At 50.8% G+C, this 20,657-nt stretch overlaps 9 protein-coding genes across 9 annotated transcripts; 2 read left to right on the top strand and 7 right to left on the bottom strand.

Annotated features, from left to right (window-relative positions):
• Window positions 1–226: 226 nt before the first annotated feature.
• Window positions 227–2,738, bottom strand: GCG54_00006307 (ATP-dependent DNA helicase PIF1; the record flags this gene model as incomplete). The annotated part of the gene is made up of 5 exons (XM_045406316.1): window positions 227–850; window positions 915–1,236; window positions 1,305–1,898; window positions 1,959–2,418; window positions 2,495–2,738. The coding sequence occupies 5 exons, from the start codon at window positions 2,736–2,738 to the stop codon at window positions 227–229; spliced, it is 2,244 nt and encodes a 747-aa protein (XP_045267608.1).
• A 571-nt stretch (window positions 2,739–3,309) lies between these two features.
• GCG54_00006308 (uncharacterized protein) lies at window positions 3,310–3,699 on the bottom strand (the record flags this gene model as incomplete). Its single annotated transcript, XM_045406317.1, has 1 exon — window positions 3,310–3,699. The coding sequence occupies one exon, from the start codon at window positions 3,697–3,699 to the stop codon at window positions 3,310–3,312; it is 390 nt and encodes a 129-aa protein (XP_045267609.1).
• A 1,195-nt stretch (window positions 3,700–4,894) lies between these two features.
• GCG54_00006309 (uncharacterized protein) lies at window positions 4,895–6,275 on the top strand (the record flags this gene model as incomplete). The annotated part of the gene is made up of 2 exons (XM_045406318.1): window positions 4,895–5,232; window positions 5,288–6,275. 2 exons carry the CDS (start codon window positions 4,895–4,897, stop codon window positions 6,273–6,275), a joined length of 1,326 nt encoding a protein of 441 aa, XP_045267610.1.
• A 1,081-nt stretch (window positions 6,276–7,356) lies between these two features.
• GCG54_00006310 (Mycophenolic acid synthesis protein B) lies at window positions 7,357–8,679 on the bottom strand (the record flags this gene model as incomplete). The annotated part of the gene is made up of 3 exons (XM_045406319.1): window positions 7,357–7,759; window positions 7,817–8,403; window positions 8,458–8,679. The coding sequence occupies 3 exons, from the start codon at window positions 8,677–8,679 to the stop codon at window positions 7,357–7,359; spliced, it is 1,212 nt and encodes a 403-aa protein (XP_045267611.1).
• A 1,256-nt stretch (window positions 8,680–9,935) lies between these two features.
• Window positions 9,936–11,578, bottom strand: GCG54_00006311 (uncharacterized protein; the record flags this gene model as incomplete). The annotated part of the gene is made up of 2 exons (XM_045406320.1): window positions 9,936–11,501; window positions 11,555–11,578. 2 exons carry the CDS (start codon window positions 11,576–11,578, stop codon window positions 9,936–9,938), a joined length of 1,590 nt encoding a protein of 529 aa, XP_045267612.1.
• Window positions 11,579–12,532: 954 nt separating this feature from the next.
• GCG54_00006312 (uncharacterized protein) lies at window positions 12,533–13,450 on the bottom strand (the record flags this gene model as incomplete). The annotated part of the gene is made up of 1 exon (XM_045406321.1): window positions 12,533–13,450. The coding sequence occupies one exon, from the start codon at window positions 13,448–13,450 to the stop codon at window positions 12,533–12,535; it is 918 nt and encodes a 305-aa protein (XP_045267613.1).
• Window positions 13,451–14,062: 612 nt separating this feature from the next.
• GCG54_00006313 (uncharacterized protein) lies at window positions 14,063–14,701 on the top strand (the record flags this gene model as incomplete). The annotated part of the gene is made up of 1 exon (XM_045406322.1): window positions 14,063–14,701. One exon carries the CDS (start codon window positions 14,063–14,065, stop codon window positions 14,699–14,701), a length of 639 nt encoding a protein of 212 aa, XP_045267614.1.
• Window positions 14,702–14,988: 287 nt separating this feature from the next.
• On the bottom strand, window positions 14,989–16,843 carry GCG54_00006314 (Glucan 1 4-alpha-maltohexaosidase; the record flags this gene model as incomplete). Its single annotated transcript, XM_045406323.1, has 4 exons — window positions 14,989–15,540; window positions 15,597–16,192; window positions 16,250–16,719; window positions 16,827–16,843. The coding sequence occupies 4 exons, from the start codon at window positions 16,841–16,843 to the stop codon at window positions 14,989–14,991; spliced, it is 1,635 nt and encodes a 544-aa protein (XP_045267615.1).
• A 1,244-nt stretch (window positions 16,844–18,087) lies between these two features.
• GCG54_00006315 (RUS1 family protein-like) lies at window positions 18,088–19,915 on the bottom strand (the record flags this gene model as incomplete). Its single annotated transcript, XM_045406324.1, has 6 exons — window positions 18,088–18,843; window positions 18,897–18,941; window positions 18,990–19,327; window positions 19,438–19,501; window positions 19,554–19,697; window positions 19,760–19,915. 6 exons carry the CDS (start codon window positions 19,913–19,915, stop codon window positions 18,088–18,090), a joined length of 1,503 nt encoding a protein of 500 aa, XP_045267616.1.
• Window positions 19,916–20,657: the final 742 nt, after the last annotated feature.

Here is a 20,657-nt window from a genome sequence, read left to right on the forward strand (position 1 = left end):
AGGTATGCCATGTTGTCTTCTGATAGTGCAGAGATGTAACATCGTGAAATGACATGACGCCATGTTCAAAAATTGTAAATTAGATAATTATCACTAGTCGGTCAATCCGAATAAAAGTTGTGACATATAACTCGTCGTATGATTAGGCTACGTCTCGTTCCGTCCTCGCTCCTTAACAGGCCCTAGCAAAAGTCTTTGGTAACCGCCGTAAAATATCCGGCAATGGCTAGACCTTCCCCTCCTGTGAACAATTCTCGACTCTTACCATAAAACTCTTTACCTCAGGATCAAGCTCCAACTTATTTCTGAAGTCGCTCTTGCACGCTCTCACCTGCAGACCCTGGAGCGAACGAGCCCTGCTGAGCGCGACATACTTCAATCTTCCGTCCCAGGCACGCGAGAGGTCGATAATGACAGGGTCAAGTGTCAGACTTTGGCTCTTGTGGATAGTCATAGCCCATCCAGGAACAAGAGGAATCTGCGTTCTCGACGAGTAGATCAATTTGTTTTCATCCCCAGATGATTCTGCGTAACGTTCGATATTGAGAATGCTGCAGTCTGGACCGATGACACGGCGTTGGCCGTTTGAAAACAGAACCTCGGGATCTGGAAAACACGTCAGTATCCATGGATATATGGAAACTGCCATATGAGATTGCTTACAGGGTTTCCCCCTCAATTTCTTTCTGAAATTTCTGATTTGGGTGTATCGCGCGCATGCTATATCGTATCCGAGATGATCACCTCTGTAATTCCTCTTATTGGGCTTCATAGGCTCGCTCTCAGTAGAGGATACGAAACGAATGACTTTGCCTCGACTGCCATTACAGAGGCCTTCCTCTACATCGACCTACGGCTTTCATCAGCGCATGTCTCTGCGAAAGCGATTGAGTAGCTTGAGCAGAGGCACTCACATTTGCTTGCAAGACGACAGGCATGCCCACCTTCATGCTCAGTGAGTCAGTGTACCGGTGTAGGTCACTATATTCGCCATCGGATGCGGGGTGGTCGACACAACCATATTTTTCGGTATCACCCGGGAGAGTTGCGAATCTACTGTCGTTGTAATCCTCGGCATCACAGTTGTGGCTGAACAAGCGTATTCCATCCCCAGTTCTGCGTGCCTGCAAAAGAACAGCAAGATCGCGGTCATCAATGTGGCCCATCCGGATGTTCTGAAGTATTCGTACAAAGCCTGCATCCTTCTGGCGATGTATCGTAGTCAGGTTTATATGACTATTCATGCACTGCGTGAGTAACGCTGCGCGCATGCTCCAGCACTGTGAAGACCGGAGAGGACATACCTGAAGTTACACTGCAGCCAATCCTCAGACTTGAAGGCCCATTTTTCACTGTCAGCGAATCTGGGATGCCCGTCGTTCTCGGGGCAATACCAATTGCGACGATCGTTGGTCGACTGAAGTAATCCACATGGGTGCCACGCCCTGCCTTGATCGTCATACTGTATTTCCGCACGACAGTATCCGAGACCCTTTATTGGGGCTAGCTGACAAAAGTCACCGACGACGATTATTTGAATCCCTCCAAACGGGCTGTCCACATTAGCAGGCTGCGGACGCAAAGTTTGTCGAATCATGCGAATGACGTAGCTGAGACGTTCAAAAAACTGTTTGCCAACCATGCTAATTTCATCGATAATCAGAACATCGGTGGAAGTAATGCGTTTCCAGACAAGTTGGCCTCGCGCTTGCTCAACGAGCGTCTGGTCGGTCTTTGCTAGGTCCTCGGGCCGCCAATTCATGTAGGAAAATGTCGTTCTACCTCTTATATTGACAGCCGCTTGCCCGGTTGGTGCGAGTAGGTAGACATTCTTTCCGCGAGTCCTAAATTCGTTGTTCAGGGTCTCGACGAGGTAGGATTTGCCGCAACCGCCAGAGCTGTACAGTCAGCTGTGAATAAACATGCAAATTACGCTGAATTTCATGATAATGCCTCACCCGGTGATAAAAAGATTGTGACCTTCAATTGCAAGATCCAAAGCGCGTTGTTGTTCCAGACTCAGGAGAAGTTTTGGAACCGATGGGTCAAAGCCCTGCTCATCAGAAGTCTCTTCTTTTACCACCTTGTCAGAGCTGTCTTCGCATTCCTGCTCGTGGGAATTCTCTTGATCTTGAGGCTCGGTATTTTCCGACATGAAAGACGGCTCATGAGAGCTTCCGGGCAATTTAGAAGGTTCGTGTAGGCGCACCCGTTTCCTGGGCGCGTTTTCGTCCGTGATGTCATCCCCAGAATCGGCAGAAATTTCGAAAGTGGTGCTCCGAGGGTTCGTCAGCGAGCGCGGCAAATATCCCTCTGTGAATTCCGCAGCGAGGCCTTTTTTAAGAATGACCACCTGCCATCCGTCAGTCGTGATTGTATGTAATAGCGCGAGGATTGGCTCACAGCTTCCTCCCTGGTCTTTACAGAAACATCTGCATTGTTCAGCACACGTTAGCCTAAACGAAAAAGGTGGGTAATTAGGTAGTATGCATACTTCGGTTGTTGCAACCTGTCAATTGTTTTTGGCATTCGGAGTGATTCGAAAAAATGCCGTATTGTTTGCCGTCAGCTTTTGGCCCTCGCAACAAGTAGACAACATAATACTTCTTCGCCTTTGCGGGATCGGCGAGGGCATCGAGATTAACTCGATGCCGGTTTTTCTCGATGAAGTTTTCGGCTTCCTCCAAAGCCCAAACAGGAGGGTTTGCGGCCCTTAATTCGTCGAGCCACTTGCCCATGCCGTCAGCGCTGAGATTGTTGCGGTCCACCTTGACGCGTCGCGTCGGGGCGCATCACAGCCCTTTTCCTCTGCTGATTACGTAAATATTGCGGGGGCCAGGGATGCAAACTAGCGAAAGTTAATTTCAGCACCTGAACTAATTCGCTTCCTTTGTGTAAAATTATCGGCATTTTTTTCAACTGAGCAAGCTCACGAATTGAATCAATTGGTAAGCCTGCCGTCGGCCACGAATACTGATTTTCGACGTTTCGTGAACAAAATGTCGCTTCTGTTGTCAAAGGAAAGGCAATTATCATTGGGGCTCCAACGAAAACTACTATGTACATTCTTCGAAACCAGGTATTGTTACATCACCATCCTTCCTTTCATAGTGCTGTTTTCCTTCCTTAGAATTCATGATCGTAATCAGCGTGGAAGCCTTGCACACCAGCTGCCCATGACTGCCACCCGAATCATCGGCTTTTTGGTAATGTGGGTATCTGAATGATGAAAGTTAGCCACAGAAACCTTCCGAGAGTATGGGCCACACTCAGGTCGTGGCGGAAGTGGCTTACCTTTTACATTAAAGCTTAGTCAAATCCGTGAGAACAACGAGACTTGATTTTGGTTCGTGTTCCCGGTGAGATGCCGCACGCATTGATGACGGCGGGATCCGCCGCGGCAGCGTAACACGCATCTTCAAATTCGTTGCCTCCGAGGAAGGGGTGCGGGATGATGGGCCATGCGCGCGTGCCATAGCACTCTTGCTTCTTAAAGTTCATCTTGGAAATAGTTGGCGCGTTCGGGTCGCCGTAGTGCACGCCGAAAAACTTGTCTTGTGGATAATAGTTGCAAGCGGCTTGCGTCAAGCAGAGGTCGTGGTCTGGTACTTGCTCGCTGTTGCACCAGCAGAAGTGATGTCTATCGGCGAGTGCGCCAAGTGCGAGCGCACAAAACATGAGAAAGAGTCTAACAAACATGGTCGATATTACGAACGCCAAATGAGTGTGGTTGAAGCTGGGAATGAGAGGCTTGTCTGCGAACAATTGTTGAGGTCCTCCGCCCGTTGTTATCAATAATTCTAGAGTCACGATGCATGATCATTTACACCAATGTGTTGATAAACCACTCTCCGCGGGTTGACACGAGATAACCCGCGAGTATGGCGTAAGATCGGTGTTGCCGAAAGACGTGGAGATGTCACGGACGATCCGTTCCAGGCTGGGAAACTTTCGCTGGGAAAGACCCGGAGCCCTCATATTTTATACTTCAACACACTGACTCAATTACTATAATTCCTCTGCACCACAAACAACCTCAACGTAACGCTGCAATCGCGTGCTCGAGCTTCAGATTCCGTCAATGTCAAATCCTTCCCGTGTCCATTCCTTCTGGGAACTTTTTTCCTGTTTGAGGACGTCAGCTGAGCCCTCATTCGCTGCTCAACCAACAACTGGAGTTGCGGCTTCCATCGCCGCCGGCCCCTAGCTTTCTAAAATTAGGGTACCCCGGCAAATCATGCGGCCTCTGCCGCGAAACGACCTTATAACGCCCTAAGTCAATATAGCGAAAATATTGAGATCAACTATTCTCTCTGCTTAGGTCTCATCGGCAACAGCGAAGGACCTGACTTCGCAACATTAGGGCTGACACTCATCTGAGATAAGCTTCATTCTTACGACTCAGATCCTTCACCTGCCAAGCTGATAACTCCGTTTGGGACAAATGCCAACTCCCCTATCTCAATGGTTTCCCGCAAACAAGCGTTCTCCCATTGGCCAAAGTGGTCCAGTGGCAAGCTATCACGCGAGAGCGGACATCCGGTTCGGCGTGGGATATCTCTCCACACATCCGTCCCTTACCAATTACTCTTAATATGTTCCCAGAGTCATTAGAGATATGGTTGAATGGACCTTGCCGATTGCGCAATCCCCCCTTATCTGGCTGGCTAGACCGCATTTCCGATGGTGGTCACGATAGCCGCTGTATGTGCCGCCATAAGCCGGGTGTGTGCTAGGCAACCCAGAGAAATATATCATCGTCGAGGGAAACCTTGATGCTTCTCCCAAACTCAGCGTTCATCTGCAGTCGGTCGTTCACAGTTCCATATACCCAGTCGCGGTTTGGTTTTGATCGTTGTCCTAGCGCCTCTTTTGTTTTGTTTCGCTGCTCATCATGCGTTACCAACATATAATCGCGACCTATGTCGCGTGGATAATGTCAGAGACCGTTGCCACGCCAGTCCCAGTCAGCAACAACGACATCAGCCTCCCCCAACCTACTATCTTAGATACCCGGCAAGCAACTTGCGAAACAAAGGCACTTTCCAACCAAACATGGATAGAGGAAGATGTTGACGGCTTTTTGGCGAACGCCTCGCAACATTACATCCAATACCCCAACAACAACATTCAGGCACTGGGAGCCTACCTCGGCGCACCAAACTTCTTTTGCGGCGTAAATGAATGGTGCAATGCTGGACAGCCATGCTCCCCTGTCCAACTTCCTGGATGGTTCGTCACCTCTCGTTGAGCCTCGTCATCTTCGACTTCTGCTAATGATACCCAGGTATGCGCTCATGGGCATCCAGGGATGGAACAATTATGTCAACAACCTTAACCTCGCTGTGACATACACAGCAGCTATCTTGGGCATGCGGCTTTCCAAGATGGTCACCGAATTGTGGCCGAAGCCAAAGGACAACGTCACGGGCTGGAAGATGGCCATTGCGTGGATGAACGGTATCCTCAACGCTTTCCCGACCACTGCAGTGTTCGGAGCTGTTCAGGGTGGTATTGCCTCAGCGGTACAAGGAAACAACATCATCGTGAGCGGTATGTTGGTGGCGCCGACCGCAGACAAGGAATTCGTGAGGTGGACGGCCATTGGCGACCAGATGGGCCAGAAGTTGGATGAATACAAAAAGTCCATCGGCCAATACGCGCGAAACATCATCGACGCACCCATCAACGACACCAAGTGGGGCATCAACACCGTCCTCCACGGCGGCAACTACCTCGTCCGCAACAAGAATTTCACACAAGACGACGTCGAGAACTGGATGTACAAGACCGTCAGCATCAACGCCATGGGTCTGATCCTGCAGGCCCAGAACGTCTTCATCTTCCGGGTCTACAATATGACGGAATGCGATCCTAACGATTACTACAAGGACTATAGGAGCGCCTTCTACTGCCAGCAGCAGCCCAACGGCCTTTGGACCAAGTACCGGCTGCAGAAGAAGGGTAGCGACGACTTCGTGCCCGAACATCGCCTCGCATCTAAGCTGCAAGACGTATACGGCCTGACTAAGGAGGACATCTTCCTCGGGCCCACAACCTGCTTCGACACGCACGACTACGAGCAGCTGACCAACCCTTGGGAAGAGGTGTCACCGAACGGCGTTTTGTTCGACGCAATGCAGCCTTGCAACTTCAACTTGAATGTTTGCACAGTGGACAACGCAGAGAAGGATCTTTATGGGAAGTCTGAGTTTGATTACTACGAGAACGAGGGCGATTGGTGGTGCGAATTGCAGGGTATCACATGGGTCTAGCGATTGCTTAGTTATTGTAGTTTGTGGAACATGAGAGAACGATTTACGTTGACCATGCATTGTCCGAACTGTGTAAAGAGCTCTGTATACTGATAATTGCCTTCAGCCCATGTAGATACAGCGTGAAGTAATGGCTGGCTTGGGCACGCTGTTGTTGCCTTCATGTTCCACCATGTGGCATCAGCGTCAGGAATGGTCGTGCTCATTGGTGCTGGGCTTAGAGCTTACATAAATCAGCCGAAATTTCAGGCTTCCTACCAGGCAACCCGAAGAGTAATGGTGGAAAACGACGGAGACTCATGGCTTAGATGCAAGACAGACTATCGACGGAGCACACAGACGCGAGCCAGATAGTGCATCCATTGCTTGTCGAAATTGCATTGGGGTTGACTGGAATTCGTATGAGCTCAAAGTGCTGTGGTCAAAGCATCGTCATACTATTCGGATGTTTGCAGCCTGCCGGACGGTCGGTGTCGAAAGCCCGAACCCGGGGTAAAAGCCGATTCCTCACGGAGGCCGATCATTTGTAAGATTGTTGTTCCACCCAGCTTGACGGGCATCGATCTACGATCGCGTCTGAAAAAGGGTAAATATAGTTCGATTATTGAATTAGGAAACCGAAAGTGCTGTCTTAGCGTTTTGGTAGGCTGAGTCGCATCAGATGACTAGCCATCTCGCGGGGAAATTTAACCCTCGGCCCAGAAACGACCAACTCTCAAACTCACTGACTGACACATGTGCGAACTGTCCCCGACGGAAATTACCCACCTGTCTAGTGTTGAGACTGTCTTTAGCGATGAGAGTAAATGACAATGTGAAGATCCTATTCTGCCCTCGAAGCCATCAGCGAGACTCACATGAGATCTATGCTTTTCACGCAGCAAAGTGTTTCTGCGAAACACGTACGAGGTAGCTAGTCAAAGGTCTTTAATTCATAGTGGGAATCGTCTCTCGCACGCTCTGTCATTCGCTCATGTTACATGACAATCTCTTTTGGCGGGAAACTTCCGCGGCCAAATGCAACCATATCTGCTACCCGAAGCTCTAGAATACCCTATACTGTGGCATAAGTCACCGTGGCTCACACTCCAAAGGCCATCGGACAGCCTCTAGCCTGTGAAATTCGTTCTTTGGTCATATCCATGTACTCCTTCCCCTTGCCCCTTTGGGAATCAGGTCCTACTTCGGGAATCAGATAACCGTCAGGATGGTATTTAGTACCCTCATCTCCAGGAAGGCGGCCACCGATGAGACGACTGTAGATAGCGGCAGGCCCCCATCGTGACCAGAAGGTAGGCTTGACGTAGTATGGATGGGCCAAATAGGTCGGTAAGTAGTATCGGCAAGTCTTCTTGTCGATGTCCTTGAGCATCGGGTTGGTCCACCATTTGGGCCTCGGAAGGCAAAGATTTCTGAGAATCCAGCGTCGCGTGTTGATGATAGCGTTGAAAACGGAAAATTGAAAGTCGCTAGGGTCCTCGTAACTAGAATGAAGGTCAGTAACCGACAGCTGCATTCAAGACCAGTTTGCCACTACTTACCCCATTGCATGTCTCAACTGGGTTTCCATCAAACACCGTAGCTGGGCGAAAACGAAGCTGTGCGACCACTTCGGAAGATCGAGGAGTAGTAGATGCACGTTTGCATGTGCAAGCTTCTCGTTCGGGACGGCGTAAACCATGTACTTCTCTTGGTAGTTGATGCTCCAGACTTGCAGAGCATCTAGCCATGCGATGGCGTCGTTTTTCTCAGCCATGTGCGGGATCAAACAATCGTACGAAATCTCCATCTCCTTGCCCAGGTCTCTCCAAAACATCGCCATGGCATTCTTCTCGAGCATGGTCAGATCTCGCCACTCGTACCTAGCGGTCCAGCGCACTGGCTCGAGGGCGAAGAGGCTTAGTGTGTAGAGCAAATCGTCGTTGGAGATCTTCCCAGCTTTGCGCCAGCGGTCGTGGAGGAAGTTGACGCGAGCGATAGCTTCGATGCTACGAGGACACTCGGGCTTGTTCATCATGATTTCTGTCATCAAGACGCCTGTGTCGGTGCGCCGCTTTGAGGCTGTGGCGTCACCGGAAAGCTGACTCGTAGCGACAAGAAGCTTGGAAATAGTCGGAATTCCGTACGTCTGCGTCGGAGTTCAGTCATTGGGATGATTGTAAATAGTAGGAGAAATGCAAACCTTGAATAGTGCGAAGGATACCGATGTGTAGAAGATTGTGGGAAACTCCTGCTCTGAGAGCTCCCTTATTATTGCGGCAGCATCCGAGAGCGACATGGAAGCCATTTCCTCCCTCGTCTTGTAAGGGAACCGTTTCTGGATGTCATCTCGGCGCCGGTATCTGAGAGCCCGTACAAGAAGAAGGTATGAGATGATTGCAGCAATAACAGGTAAGTAAAACATCGTGAAAACTGATTGTCAAAAGAGTCAAAGCTGCATTCAATACATTTTTAGCTGCTGGAATAATTCTGCCCTCGATCGAAGTGGCATGACCTCTTGTTTTATTCTCCCACGACACTCCCAATGCTCCGACGAGCAGACAAGGATACTTTCCTTTTAACCCCATATGTTTCCGCCCTCTTTTAGCCCATCTTTCCGCGCCATGCACCCCTGGCTCCTGGGCACAGGCTCGTTTTGACGTCAACTGTGCGATTCAGAGTCCACGTGGAGTGCGGGGGGAGTGGAGGCCGAGGAGGCGCCTCCAATCGCAAATATGGGCAAATTTAATGCATTAGCGCAGCCGGGGATGTTGGCTGTGCCATCCCAGGCGATGGGATGTCGGCCAACGTCCAATGAATGGGGGAATAATTGGAAAGTGACACGGATTCCGTCGGGCAGCCGAGTGTGACTATCAGACCAAGTGCTGGACCAACAAAGCTAGCTCCTCGCCGGAGTCAGACAAGGCGATTCAGATTTAGACATGGTCTTTGCTCGGAATCCAGGGCTTGTCGCATTGGGTAAGTCGGACCCGACGTCCCTTACACCATTTCCTGTGGCGCGCCACGTCCGGATGTCAGGTCTGAATTTGCCCAACTTTTCTGACTTGCAAGATCCGACGTCGTGGGTGGCTAAAATGTTGCAGGACGACGGACCTCGTTAGAGCAAGGGGCAGCGCGTGACTAATTAGCCTTCATTTCCGATACAGCCTACGCAACATTGAAGATGCCCGCAATTGCCACGGGCGGGCCAGACTAAGTAAGCTCACAGAGTTGTCTCGGCGCCTACGGTACACCACTCTCGGGAGATCTTCAAAAACCGGAGGCGGTGATCCACAGCATCCGAAGTAGACAAAGAGCTCAGAGTACGTGTAGACCATTTAGCCCAGCAGGGCTGCATCACTCCGTACCCCGCGTCGCCGGATGATCCTCATGGTCCCCTGTTCAGACCCAGTCTCGAGTGTCGTGATTTAGCCTCAGAGGTATGTTGGCCCTGAAGACAGACATTCAGTCTTAGTCTCCAAACCCACAATCTCCACCGGAGTATCCGGTTCCACTCCGAAAATGACACCTTCCGGGCCGAGAGCCGGTGAAGGACGGCAAAGCCGTTCTTGCCGCAACGTATGATTTCATTTACACCAGCATCGCACAGTAAAGACTGTCTATGTCGCAGAACACTATATTATCCCTTGAAAGGGATGAATCTAAAAGATAATGTAGCAATTATTCCTTTCGACTACCCATGAGCCTTTGTTGATATGCCTGAGTGAGAGCCATCACCTCTGAGTCATCGACAATATTTTGCGCTTCTCGTCCACCACTTGTGTCCGAAGAAATACTATCGTATGCCCATTTTAGAGACCACTCGGGTAGTTCGACGCCAGCACCAGGAAGCACGTCTGGGACAAGACGAACAGAGTCGTCTGCCGCACGCATGAAGAAAATCACCTTAGTCCCCCGGACCTTGCGGCCGAAGACGTCCCTGCCGGTCATATCAAGCGTCTCAGTGACGAACTGCTCCACTCGCATGGTCTTGACAGGCAACCCCGGACGCAAAGGCTCGACTCCAGGCGGTATCTGTCCATACCTATCCAGAATCACGCCGTGTTCTACCTCCACCATACGCCGTGCCACCGCATACATGCCATCCCTCTCCCAGAGTGCTTCTCTTGGCGCCGGGAGAACGGCCAGGCACTGAAGTGCCTTCAATCGAAGACTGAGATATCGACACTTCATGACGAGAAACAGGATTGGCGCGATGAAGCCCATTTCGAACTCAAATTTGCTTTGGCGGCCTGGAGCTCGGTTTTCCACTGTCTTTAGCATTTCTTCCACTGTGGTCTGATAGTCGTCGAAGTGCTCGTCGTACACCATTTCTGACGAGGCAAAGGCTATGTTGGACCAGATTCGACAGATATGGTACCGAACTAAGGAGAACGTTCGAGAAGCCCCCTTATTAGTTTTTGTTGCAGCGTAGCTTTTGGTTGTGGTCATCAATCTCGTCTCCAGGTCTTCGAATAACGTATGCCAGTCGTTGAGTAAACGTAAGATTTTCTGCTGCTGACCCAATAACTCCGGAGGCGGGTCCCGGCCTCTCATGAGCCCGCCTCGGTAGATGTAGCTCTGGCAGAGAAGCTGGAATGCCTGGTTGAAGACATCATCGATCATGCCTCCCGCCTCGTCATAACTAGTAAATTGCGCTGGAGTTGGATATTTGAAAACCTCGAGGTCGGGTAGGTCAGGCCCTTCACCGAACCAGAAGTTGAGGGTATTGAGGCGGCGGAACATTGGCAGCACCCATTGCTTGACCCATCGATAAGAGAGAGCATCGGAGGTCCCCAGAATTATCGTCCCGTGAGTACTATGTTGAAGAGCAGCTTCGCGATTTGACTGTAAGGTCTCGATACAGATGAACAAGAGGCAAACGAGTACCACCAGCCCCTTGTTCTCCATGACTAGCAGATGTTTGATCGCAATGTTATAGTGAGCTAATGCGAGGTTGTTATCTCGCAGAAATCGAATCTGTGAGCTGCCGTTATTCGCTTTCGCACTCGTCATGGTGACATCTTCATATAATGCGCTAATAGCGATGACAAGGGAACCCGGGAATTCGTCCGGTGACTTTGCCGGGCAAAGCTGCGGTCTGGCCGGGCGTGCCAGGATCAGCGCCGTGTAGCCGTCGCATTTTCGACCGGTCCCGGAACATTTCACGCAGACCGGCTTCGTCTCATCGCATTTTATCTTCCGAACTCTGAACGTAGCCGCGTTAGATGCAACTTCACTGGATATCTTAGGCAATGGAGTGATGTTACTCACTTGCAAGTTAAGCAGCCCGTTCTCACTTTGCGGTTTCCTTTGCGGGGCATTGTTTCGATAACAGCAGGATGGTGCTCAGTGACGAGGTCAAAAGTTCCCCCTCTTCTAGTCTCCAGGTCCTGCTGCGGTCTCTGGGGTTTTGTTGGCCTCTGATAATGAAGAGCGGGTGGGAATTGGGGCTAAGCGAGAAGACTGGCAGGGGTCAGACGACAGGGGGTGAGGAGTTCTTGGCGGTTAGCGACTGGGTTGCGACCGGCTGTCAAGCTGACGTCGGCAACAATTGTGATGGTGGCAAGACCGCTTCAAGGAGTCAAATTCCAGAATGCCAGTCGTAACTGAGTAACTTATTCTGATGAAATAAGTCGAGTTCTAAGTTTCAAGTGTGACGCATGGCAAGGCAAGACTTTTCCTATCTTTTTGGAGAAAATAGAGACTGCAAGACAAAAGGTGGGCTGCTTATGTTGCTTATTTGACAACATTGATGTTGTAAGCGGAGGGATACATGAGTAGGATTTCAGGGTCAGCCCGCATAAGCTGGGCTGACGACATTATATTTTCTGGGTTGTTGGGTAAAGTACCTATTCTGAGACGTTTTGATCAGCACTGAGTATGATCAGTAAGCAGTGCTAGCCTTAAGGATGTCAGACACATTATGTGTATATTGTTATTTCTCCCCCCAGTTCGATTAGACTCAGAGCAAAGACTCTTCTAGTCGGGTAGGTCTTCTGATCATACGGCTATCGGTATATGTCCTGGACACACGCAGTCAAGAGGGGGGACGAAGACAACAAATCAGAAGGCGATTATCATCATACAAGCTCAACGCGGTTTGGAATTGTCCCTACATCACAGATTGTATCCAGGTATCGCGGAACGCCTCCATGCTTCCATGCTATTAGAAGCGCTGAGATCTATGGTAGTGCTTCCGCGCAATCACGCAATACATTTCGTCCGTTCAAAAGCAACCTCGCATCCGCAATAACAACATTGCGTATACATGAAAGCTACAACAATACGCCTGTCGTCAGTCCATACATGATAGCTTTTAATTGTTTCAGTTCCTTTTCTCCTTGATATGACAGCTTCGGCAAGACCATTTTTCGGAACTCCTCATTCCATTTCCCAAGGCCCCCACTCGCTAAACCAGCTTGTTCGAATCCTACTGGATATATGCCTCCGAATTCAAAGTTGATGAGGCAAAGGTCCCCGGTTTCTTGTCGCAGAATGAGATTTTCGGGCGCAATGTCTTGGTGCGTCAGGACCACCTCCGTGAATGAGAATCTTCGAGTCTCATTTCTAGTCTGTTTGAGTCGTATGCAAACGTCTAGTTTGTGGTTGTACCAGTCTTCCATGTCTTGAAGAGTTGGGAAAGGCCCGGTCCCATATAGCGTGAAATACGGGCCTTGCCATGGCTTGTCCTCTTCATAGTCTACAGGGCCAGGAGGCATGTCGAATATTTTGAGAGACTGCATCCGGTCGATCATCTCGGCCACCTTGGCTGCCACGAACTCGCGTGTGTCGGTATCCAAGTCTGGCCAAGCCTTCTCAAGCAGAATTCCAGGCACGAAATCCATGACTATGAACCAGCTCTCTTCCTCTGGCCAATTAGGGTACACCCCAATCAGGGAAAAGACGCGGTGGACCGTAGGAACCGGAAATCCACAGACTGCAGCGAAGCGCTGCGTTTCGCCCTCGCCCTGGGACACCGTGCCGCCACCTTTCAAAACCAGACTCTGGGAGATTCGCACAACCTTGTTACCGTGAGCTTGGTATAAGATAGGTGCCGTCCAGAAAAGGCGACCAAGTTCATCGTCAGAGACCGAGTCGAGCTCACCGCCGTCCAGCGGATGTAATCTGTCTTCCACTTGAGGCAACGCATTCATGTCGGTCGCCAGCTCTTTCGGTTCAGCGCCTGAGGCCATCGAATCAGTTTGGCGCGGTTGTGCTGCTGAAGTGGTATCGACGAAAGGTTAGCTGGGATCTGTCCCAGGACGTCTGAAGAGGATATAGACAGGGTGGATCTTGGCAATCGGTCTTTGCTGAAAGTGAATGACTTCAGGCAACGCGGAGCCGACGCTCAGTCAAAAGAAAACGGGATTGTTGTCTTTGCGTGTAACCACAATCACGACCGGCCATGAGAATTTAAATAAAGTAGATGAGAATTGGAAGATGTTCTGTGGCCCGCATGCCCTCTTGTCGCCATTGGCTTAATATTGAATGTCGATGGGGCTGTGTTGGTTGGGTCTTTGAGCTGGCGTTAGTAGCGCGCGGCAATATTGCCGGTGTCACGTTGGTTCTACGGGTCGTCATGGCCAAAATACTGGCCTTTACCGGGTGTTTTTGAATCCTACCGAGCGGCTATTTAGTATTCGTGTCCTGGAAGGCGATATTCTTAACCCCCATGTCTTATCGAGCTCTTTGGCCCTTTCCTCCCTCTCATGGAAATCCCAGTTTCTCGATCTCCACGAGCATCCACAATTTAAATCGTTAGTTTCGCAGCTTCTATAAAAGGGGCAACACTCTGATCCTTGAATATGGATGCGACATTGCAAGGCGCCAGTGCCGACGCAGCTTCCGAACCTGCTTCAACCCACCAGCTTTGGGCTTTTCCGCCACCGAAGTTCGAGGCAGTGCAGTGTATTCCGAAGAAGGATCGAGAACAAATCTTCTCCCTCTCAGTCTTGGAGGCAAGCGCGGTCGCCCACGAGCCTCTCGCCAACGGGGGCAATCACTGGACATTCTACTTGACCGTTGCACCGAATCATCTCGACCCTGACTCTTGGCGTCTGATACAGCTCGACTGCACTCCCAGCGGAACCCCGGCTGCTGGTGGAGGCGATGGCTCCAAAGCAAACATTGTCATTAGCCTTTTGGAAGATCGACAACTCAGCCGAGCCCAATGCATCTGCCGGCTCACTACTCGACAGACGCTAAAGGTCAGCGATTTGGTTGATACAATTATTGAACATGGGAGGGAAAAGTATGACTTCGACAACGAAGGACGTGGTTGCAAGAAATGGGTTGCTGAGCAGATGGACTTATTCCTCAAGGTCGGAATCATTACTAACGAGGACGAGATTCAAAGCGCGAAGAGCAAGATGATGTTCCAGTGGGAGAAGTTCAAGCACATAGGCGATCATTCTATGTGGGCTATGGGCTCTTACTATCAATGAATCGGTGGAAGACAAGAGGATCTAGGAGTTTGTCACAAGCGCCAGTCCTAGCAATACAATTCATCTCACCCGAAATTGTTTTGTCATCCTACCTGATGACTACACATTAAGCTCCGAAGAATGCGCTGATCATATACAAGGAGTAAAGATTTCTTGTGAGTATTCGCTATGGTATGCCACGCTATATAATCTCAGCCTTACGCCGATCCCTATCTATAAAGTTAAATGTGAGCCCACTCGCAGTGGCCATAAGTAAAAGACGATAAATCCACCGCACCGCTATCATTCTAATTTAGGAGGCCGTTGAAATCAGTGTCGAAACGAACAGGAAACCTCTTTCTTCCCTTGGCGTCCTTGTTGACGAAGCATGCCATGCTGTTTCGTTGGCAGGGGAAGAGTCCCAGGCCATTCTCATCAATCATGACATTGGCTGTCTCTAGGCCCATGACGTCTGTCCACACTTCTCCGGCGTGCTCGCGTCCAACCTGCATGCAAATCTGGGACTCGGCCTCGGGAGATTGGGTCCAGCTCATGACGACAGCAAGGCCATCGGGTCTATCCTCAGTTCCTTGCCTCACCCAGCCGATGCAGTCGTGCTTGTCAAAGTAGTCCTTCTGCTTGCCGTAGGCGTAAAGCTTCCTGGCCAAGAGGAGGTTCGGGAGGTCGGGCACAGAAGGCTCAAGGTGGGGGAGGCCGGTGCCGTAGAGATCGCCAAAGAAGACGCAAGGGTGTCCGTCTCGTCGCAGGAGAATGAGAGAATAGGCGAGTGGCATGAATTCTGCTGAAATGGGCGTGTCCATAGCTTGGCCACGCTGGGTATCATGATTGCGAATGAAAGTCTGGAAGTATGTTAGCTGACTGCAATTGGCTGACATCCCCCCGATGAGACACATACCACTGCGTTGTTGGGACGCTGCTCAACCAAAGTGTTCTTGAATACCTCCCTCAAGTCATGATCCTCATGCCACGACAGTCTCGCGATGTGGTACATCAGCGGGACGTCATACAGGCTGAAGAACGAGTGCATATTGTCCATCCAGTTCGTCAACACCCGCACATCACCGTGCCAGAACTCGCCGACAAACATCAGATCTTGCCGGCTGGTCTTCTTCAGGTACCTCGTCCACTCATTGATGAAGTTCCATGAGATGTGTTGCACTGCATCCACGCGGAAGCCTCTCAGACCGAGCTCATCCACGATCCATCGGCCCCACTCTGTTGACTCCTTGACGACTTCGGGGTTGGTGTAATCGAGATTCTCCAACATGAGGTAATCCGCATTGCCCTGACTGGTGCCGACGTCTTGGTGCCAGTTCTTTCCATCCTCCACATACCGGTAGATTGATCTCTTGCTGTTCTGCTGGTTCCAGTCGGTGCCGTTGAAATGTGTCTTGTTGTATGTGAAAGTGCTGTACTTGCCGCCTCTGGCCTTGTAGTTGAATTTCGTCCATGCCTCAATCTCATACGTGTCTGTGATGTCTATCCGTCTATCTAGAAACAAAGTTTAGCAAGGCATCCTGGTGTGCATGAGTCGCGCGAGCGCCTTACCTCTGGGGTCAACTTCCACGACCTTGACCATCTCAGTCTCATCCGCATAAGCGCGATGGTTGTGAATCGCGTCCCACACCAGTCCGATGCCGTTCTTGTTGCTCTCGGCAGCCAGCGCTATCAGGTCCTCCTTCGTGCCCCATTTCGTGGGTACCGAGCCCTTCTGGTCAAACTCTCCCAGGTCCCACGCATCGTAGATGTCGTAGCCATTGCTCTCCGAATCCTTGGCCTTGCTTCCTGGAGGAAGCCACAGGCTGTTGACACCAACGGCCCTTAGACTTGGGAGTGCTAGCCTCAAACGCTTCCAATGGGAATGATCGGCGGGGAGGTTCCATTCAAATGCCTGGAGTTGCACCGGGTTTTGTGTGCGATCACCGCGACGACGAAGCTGTGACTTGGTCCTCTGGAGGACTGTCGGACGAACGGGAAGATCAACTTGTTTCGTCATCGTGGCGCGGAAAAGAAGAATGCTAATGAGATCAGAGGTCTAGTGGTTTGCATGACATGTCATGATGAGTGTTGGCGGACGGACTCGGCCCCCCTATATATCCAAGCGCAAGATTCATGAGGCATGGACCAGATAGGCAATTTCATGGATCGCGTTTACGAGTACGGCGCCGCCACGGTGGCTTGCGCTCCCACACAATAAGGTATGCACAGCACCGTCTCAACAAGCGCACTCGAACCCGAGATTGAGACAGGGGCCAATCACAGCTGAGCACTGCCCAGAAGGGGTCCAAGAAGGCATTGGGACGTTGTCAGCGCCATCACGTGTCTCATACATCAGCCGTTCCAGAAGTCTAATGCGTGTGCGTCTGGTGCGAGTCGTCATGGCCTCTGCGTCTTCCCCCCTCGGGTTCGCATTTGGAGACTTCGGTCCCGCAATTCAATACGAGCGGGGCTCCCCCAGGTCCCCTTATTTTTCCTTCATTCAAGCTCCGGAACCCCAAGGCAAACTGACACCCGGAACGAGTCGGGTCACCGGGTGGCATGTTGACGAAGAGCAGCACGGGCACCGCAATGGCGCGCATTGGCGCCAAGCTCTAGTTCGAATGGCTATGTTTAAGGGGGAAACTTGGGTGTTCATGGAGTTAAGGCCGGAGTGTCGGGACTCTAGAACATTGCAGCACGGGACGGGGCGAAGATCAAATTACCGATAGCGAAATTGTGTTCAAAGCTTCTCCTTATCAGCGATCAGCGATTCTGCCCAGCGAAAGAAGAACAACAGAGACAACGCGAAAGCGAAGAGAGCACACAGCCTCTGCTCCAGAGCAGTGCACGGCGCGCAAATGCTTCATTCAGGCGTCAAGTAGATGACCACATCATGTTCAGGCAATTTGAAATAATGCCACATCACAAAAAAGCATGTCAACATCGGCGGCAGTTGCCCGGGCCGCGTTGATCGGTGTGGGTTGCGCGCCAGTTTGTCAATGTTTGATACTTCCACAGCACACCTCCTGACCCCACGTGGCGTTCGCGCAAGGAGTCTGGGTGGACCATGTGGAGGATCTTTCGAACGCATCGCAACCTTTACTCTTATGCGGCAGCCGGCACAATCACGGTTTGGTCTGCTGATTGAACCAAGCTTATTGACTCGAACGGCCTTTGAATCTTCAGATGCATCGGCGAACGATCTCGCAAAGTTGCATTGCTGGCCTGATGGGTTGGTTTTGACAAGAAACCGACCACACGCTAGAACGGTTTGACATGACTTGAGATTGAATCAAGCTCAAAGCTAGACGTCACGGTGCTTTTTTCGTCATGTTCAGACCAAGAAAGACTAACATTCTCTGTATGGTATCTATCTAGATTGTCCCTTTTCGGAACATCGCATAAACTCAATGGGTGTCCTCATCATCAACTTCTCGCATTATCCGAGATCCCGATCGCGTTTCCAGCACGGCAACCTCCAGATTCCAGCCGGCAGCCGACAACCTCCTCGCATATCCTTCGTATTTCTCGTCGGCTAGGGCCATCGTCGCCTGAATGTGCCCTAGCATGATGTGCTGGCCCAGCTGAGCTCGCCTCAGCTCGGGTGTCTTCAGACCGTGCAGCCGCTCAGCGAGCAAAAGACCGTGGAACCAAGCTTTCAGTTGCGACTTGGCGGAAACGCCATTCTTCAACACAACCAATACCTTGATCCTGGATGCCGCGTCGTAATTTGCCGCCTCGGATATTTGGCACCATATGATGTACTGTTGATTCTCGAAAAGCTCCACGAGGTTAGAAAGGTCCACCGTTGGAAGTTGGAAAGACCTCATGTTCTGTTGGCCATTCGCCAAAGCATGAAGCATAGACTCCAGTGGCACCCCGAATTTGCAGTGGCCCAGGATTGTGTCAGCGTTCCATCGAAAAACCTCGCCACCGCGTCTCTCGAAGATCAGCTCCTTTTCGGAAATCTTTCCGGGGGTAAGAACCTGGTCTTTGGATAGCAGTGCAGAAAACGCAATGTTCGCCCTTTGTCGATTCAGTGAGCGGGATTTGACGGCTCTGACACCCTTCCAGTTGAGGAATAGGTAGATGGCGATCAGAATGAAGAGTGTTGTCCAGGTAGTGGTTGGTGTTGTTAGGCAAGAAACCACCAGAGTGCCAGTCTGTTAATCAAGTCAGAAAATGCTGCTGATATGCATGAATTTCTGCAACTCACGAGCATTCCCATCAATGAAATTGCCGTTTCTTGACTTGCGTCTTTCTGTGTCGTATTAGTCAGAGACGAAAAGCGCGGAAGCAATTGGCTTACAGCGTTGAGTTCCCCAAGATTGTTCCACTTCGCAAAGTGCCCGCTCAGACTGCTCTTCGATGCATTTCCAGCAACACCACTCGCCGCAAACAAGATACTCGAGCAGCAGAGAATCAGAAATCTGATGCTTCTTGGGAACAGCGGCGAGAGACAATCCAAGATGAAGGCAATGCTGCACAGCACATCGGAAGCCATGCGATAGGCCTTGCACTCGGCCTCTATTGATGTTCCCATCAAGTGAGCGAATGCAATGGTCCCAAGTCTGCCCATCGACTCGCGAATCACCTGTATCATCATAGCGCCAATGGGTGAAGCCATGGAGTCACCAACTCCCATACCTGTCCGATGGGTTAGCGTCCATCCTACTAGTAAGTGGATCACTTGGACTGGTCTTCATCCAAAGATCAAGGGGCAGGTTTAGCCGTCGATGACGTTCACAGCTGCTTACCTTCCCATACGGCACGTGAAGATATCATGCCGGCTATCGTCCCGGCGAACGCCTGGAACGAGTCCTAAATGCTAGTAAGCAGCTGCTATCTAGAACCGGAAGGGGAATCAACATACATAAATTTGGTAGGCAGCATAGTCATCCGTCACGCTGTGAGGATAGCCGTCCGGGAGGAAGATGTCAAGCACCTTCCTCCAAGGCTTCTTTCGTATCGTAGGAAGCTGCACAGAAGAAGCGTTAATCACATGCATCGCGCAACTCTGTTGGTGAGGTAAGGATCAGGGGTGTGGTGATGGAAGCTTTTTTTTCTTTCTAAGCTTACCAGGATATCGACTCGAGAAGCTCCGGCGCGCGGAGCCGACTCGATAAACTTGGCTTTGAGGTTCCCGGCCCTGTCATATTCCGCAATTGCTAGACTGGCCGGTTTCCGAGCCTGCTTAGGAGGCTCAAGCATAACTTGAGCCGAAAGCGAAGGCATGTTGAAAAAAATGCGATGTTCAAGCGTCGAGCGCAACAAGTCAAAGAATCAATCGATGCGGGAAAGTTGAACGGATGCGATTAGGGAGGATGAAGGAAAGAAAAGATGGCATGTGAAAGGATGAGATTAGGGAGATTAGATCAGTACAAGAGGACTAGCCAGATGGGTTTGGCGTGTAATGACACGACGAAGAGAAAATTTTGGTTTAGGAGATTTCCCGCGAAAAAAAGACGGATACGAGAAAAACAAAAAAAGGGTGAAGCAAGACAAGCTGTTACAGCTCTACGCGTACGGCGTGGTTATTTTGACAGGCAACGAGACTGACTCTCGAAACTTTCCGGGCTGTGCATTCCGCTCCGCGTACCCGCGCCCGCGCGCATCATTGTTATTGTTTTTCTCGCCTCAGCCTGGGATCAAACGTGTTCGATGATCTGTCATTGTTCCCAGTTGACATATGTCATGGAGTGGAGGATGTGGGTTGGATGTGGCGCTTGGTGGTGTGCTGCGGGCTGTGGGTGCATGGGCCGCTGGAAGGGGGGAGAGGAAACAGGAAAAGCTCTCAAAACTGCATCAGAAAAACCAAAGACCACCACCCACAAACTTGTTTCACAAGTTGGGATGCAATCGCCCGTCAGGATTCCGTGGGAGACGCGGGAGAAGAACGTACGTCAGCAAACAAGGCGTGCATCCCTTCCTGCGCCATCTCCGCTCGGGCCTAATGCGAATAATACGACTGTCATTC

The sequence above is a fragment of the Colletotrichum gloeosporioides genome, assembly GCF_011800055.1.
Source record: "Colletotrichum gloeosporioides strain Lc1 chromosome Unknown consensus_19, whole genome shotgun sequence".
Taxonomy (NCBI): Eukaryota; Fungi; Ascomycota; class Sordariomycetes; order Glomerellales; family Glomerellaceae; genus Colletotrichum; species Colletotrichum gloeosporioides.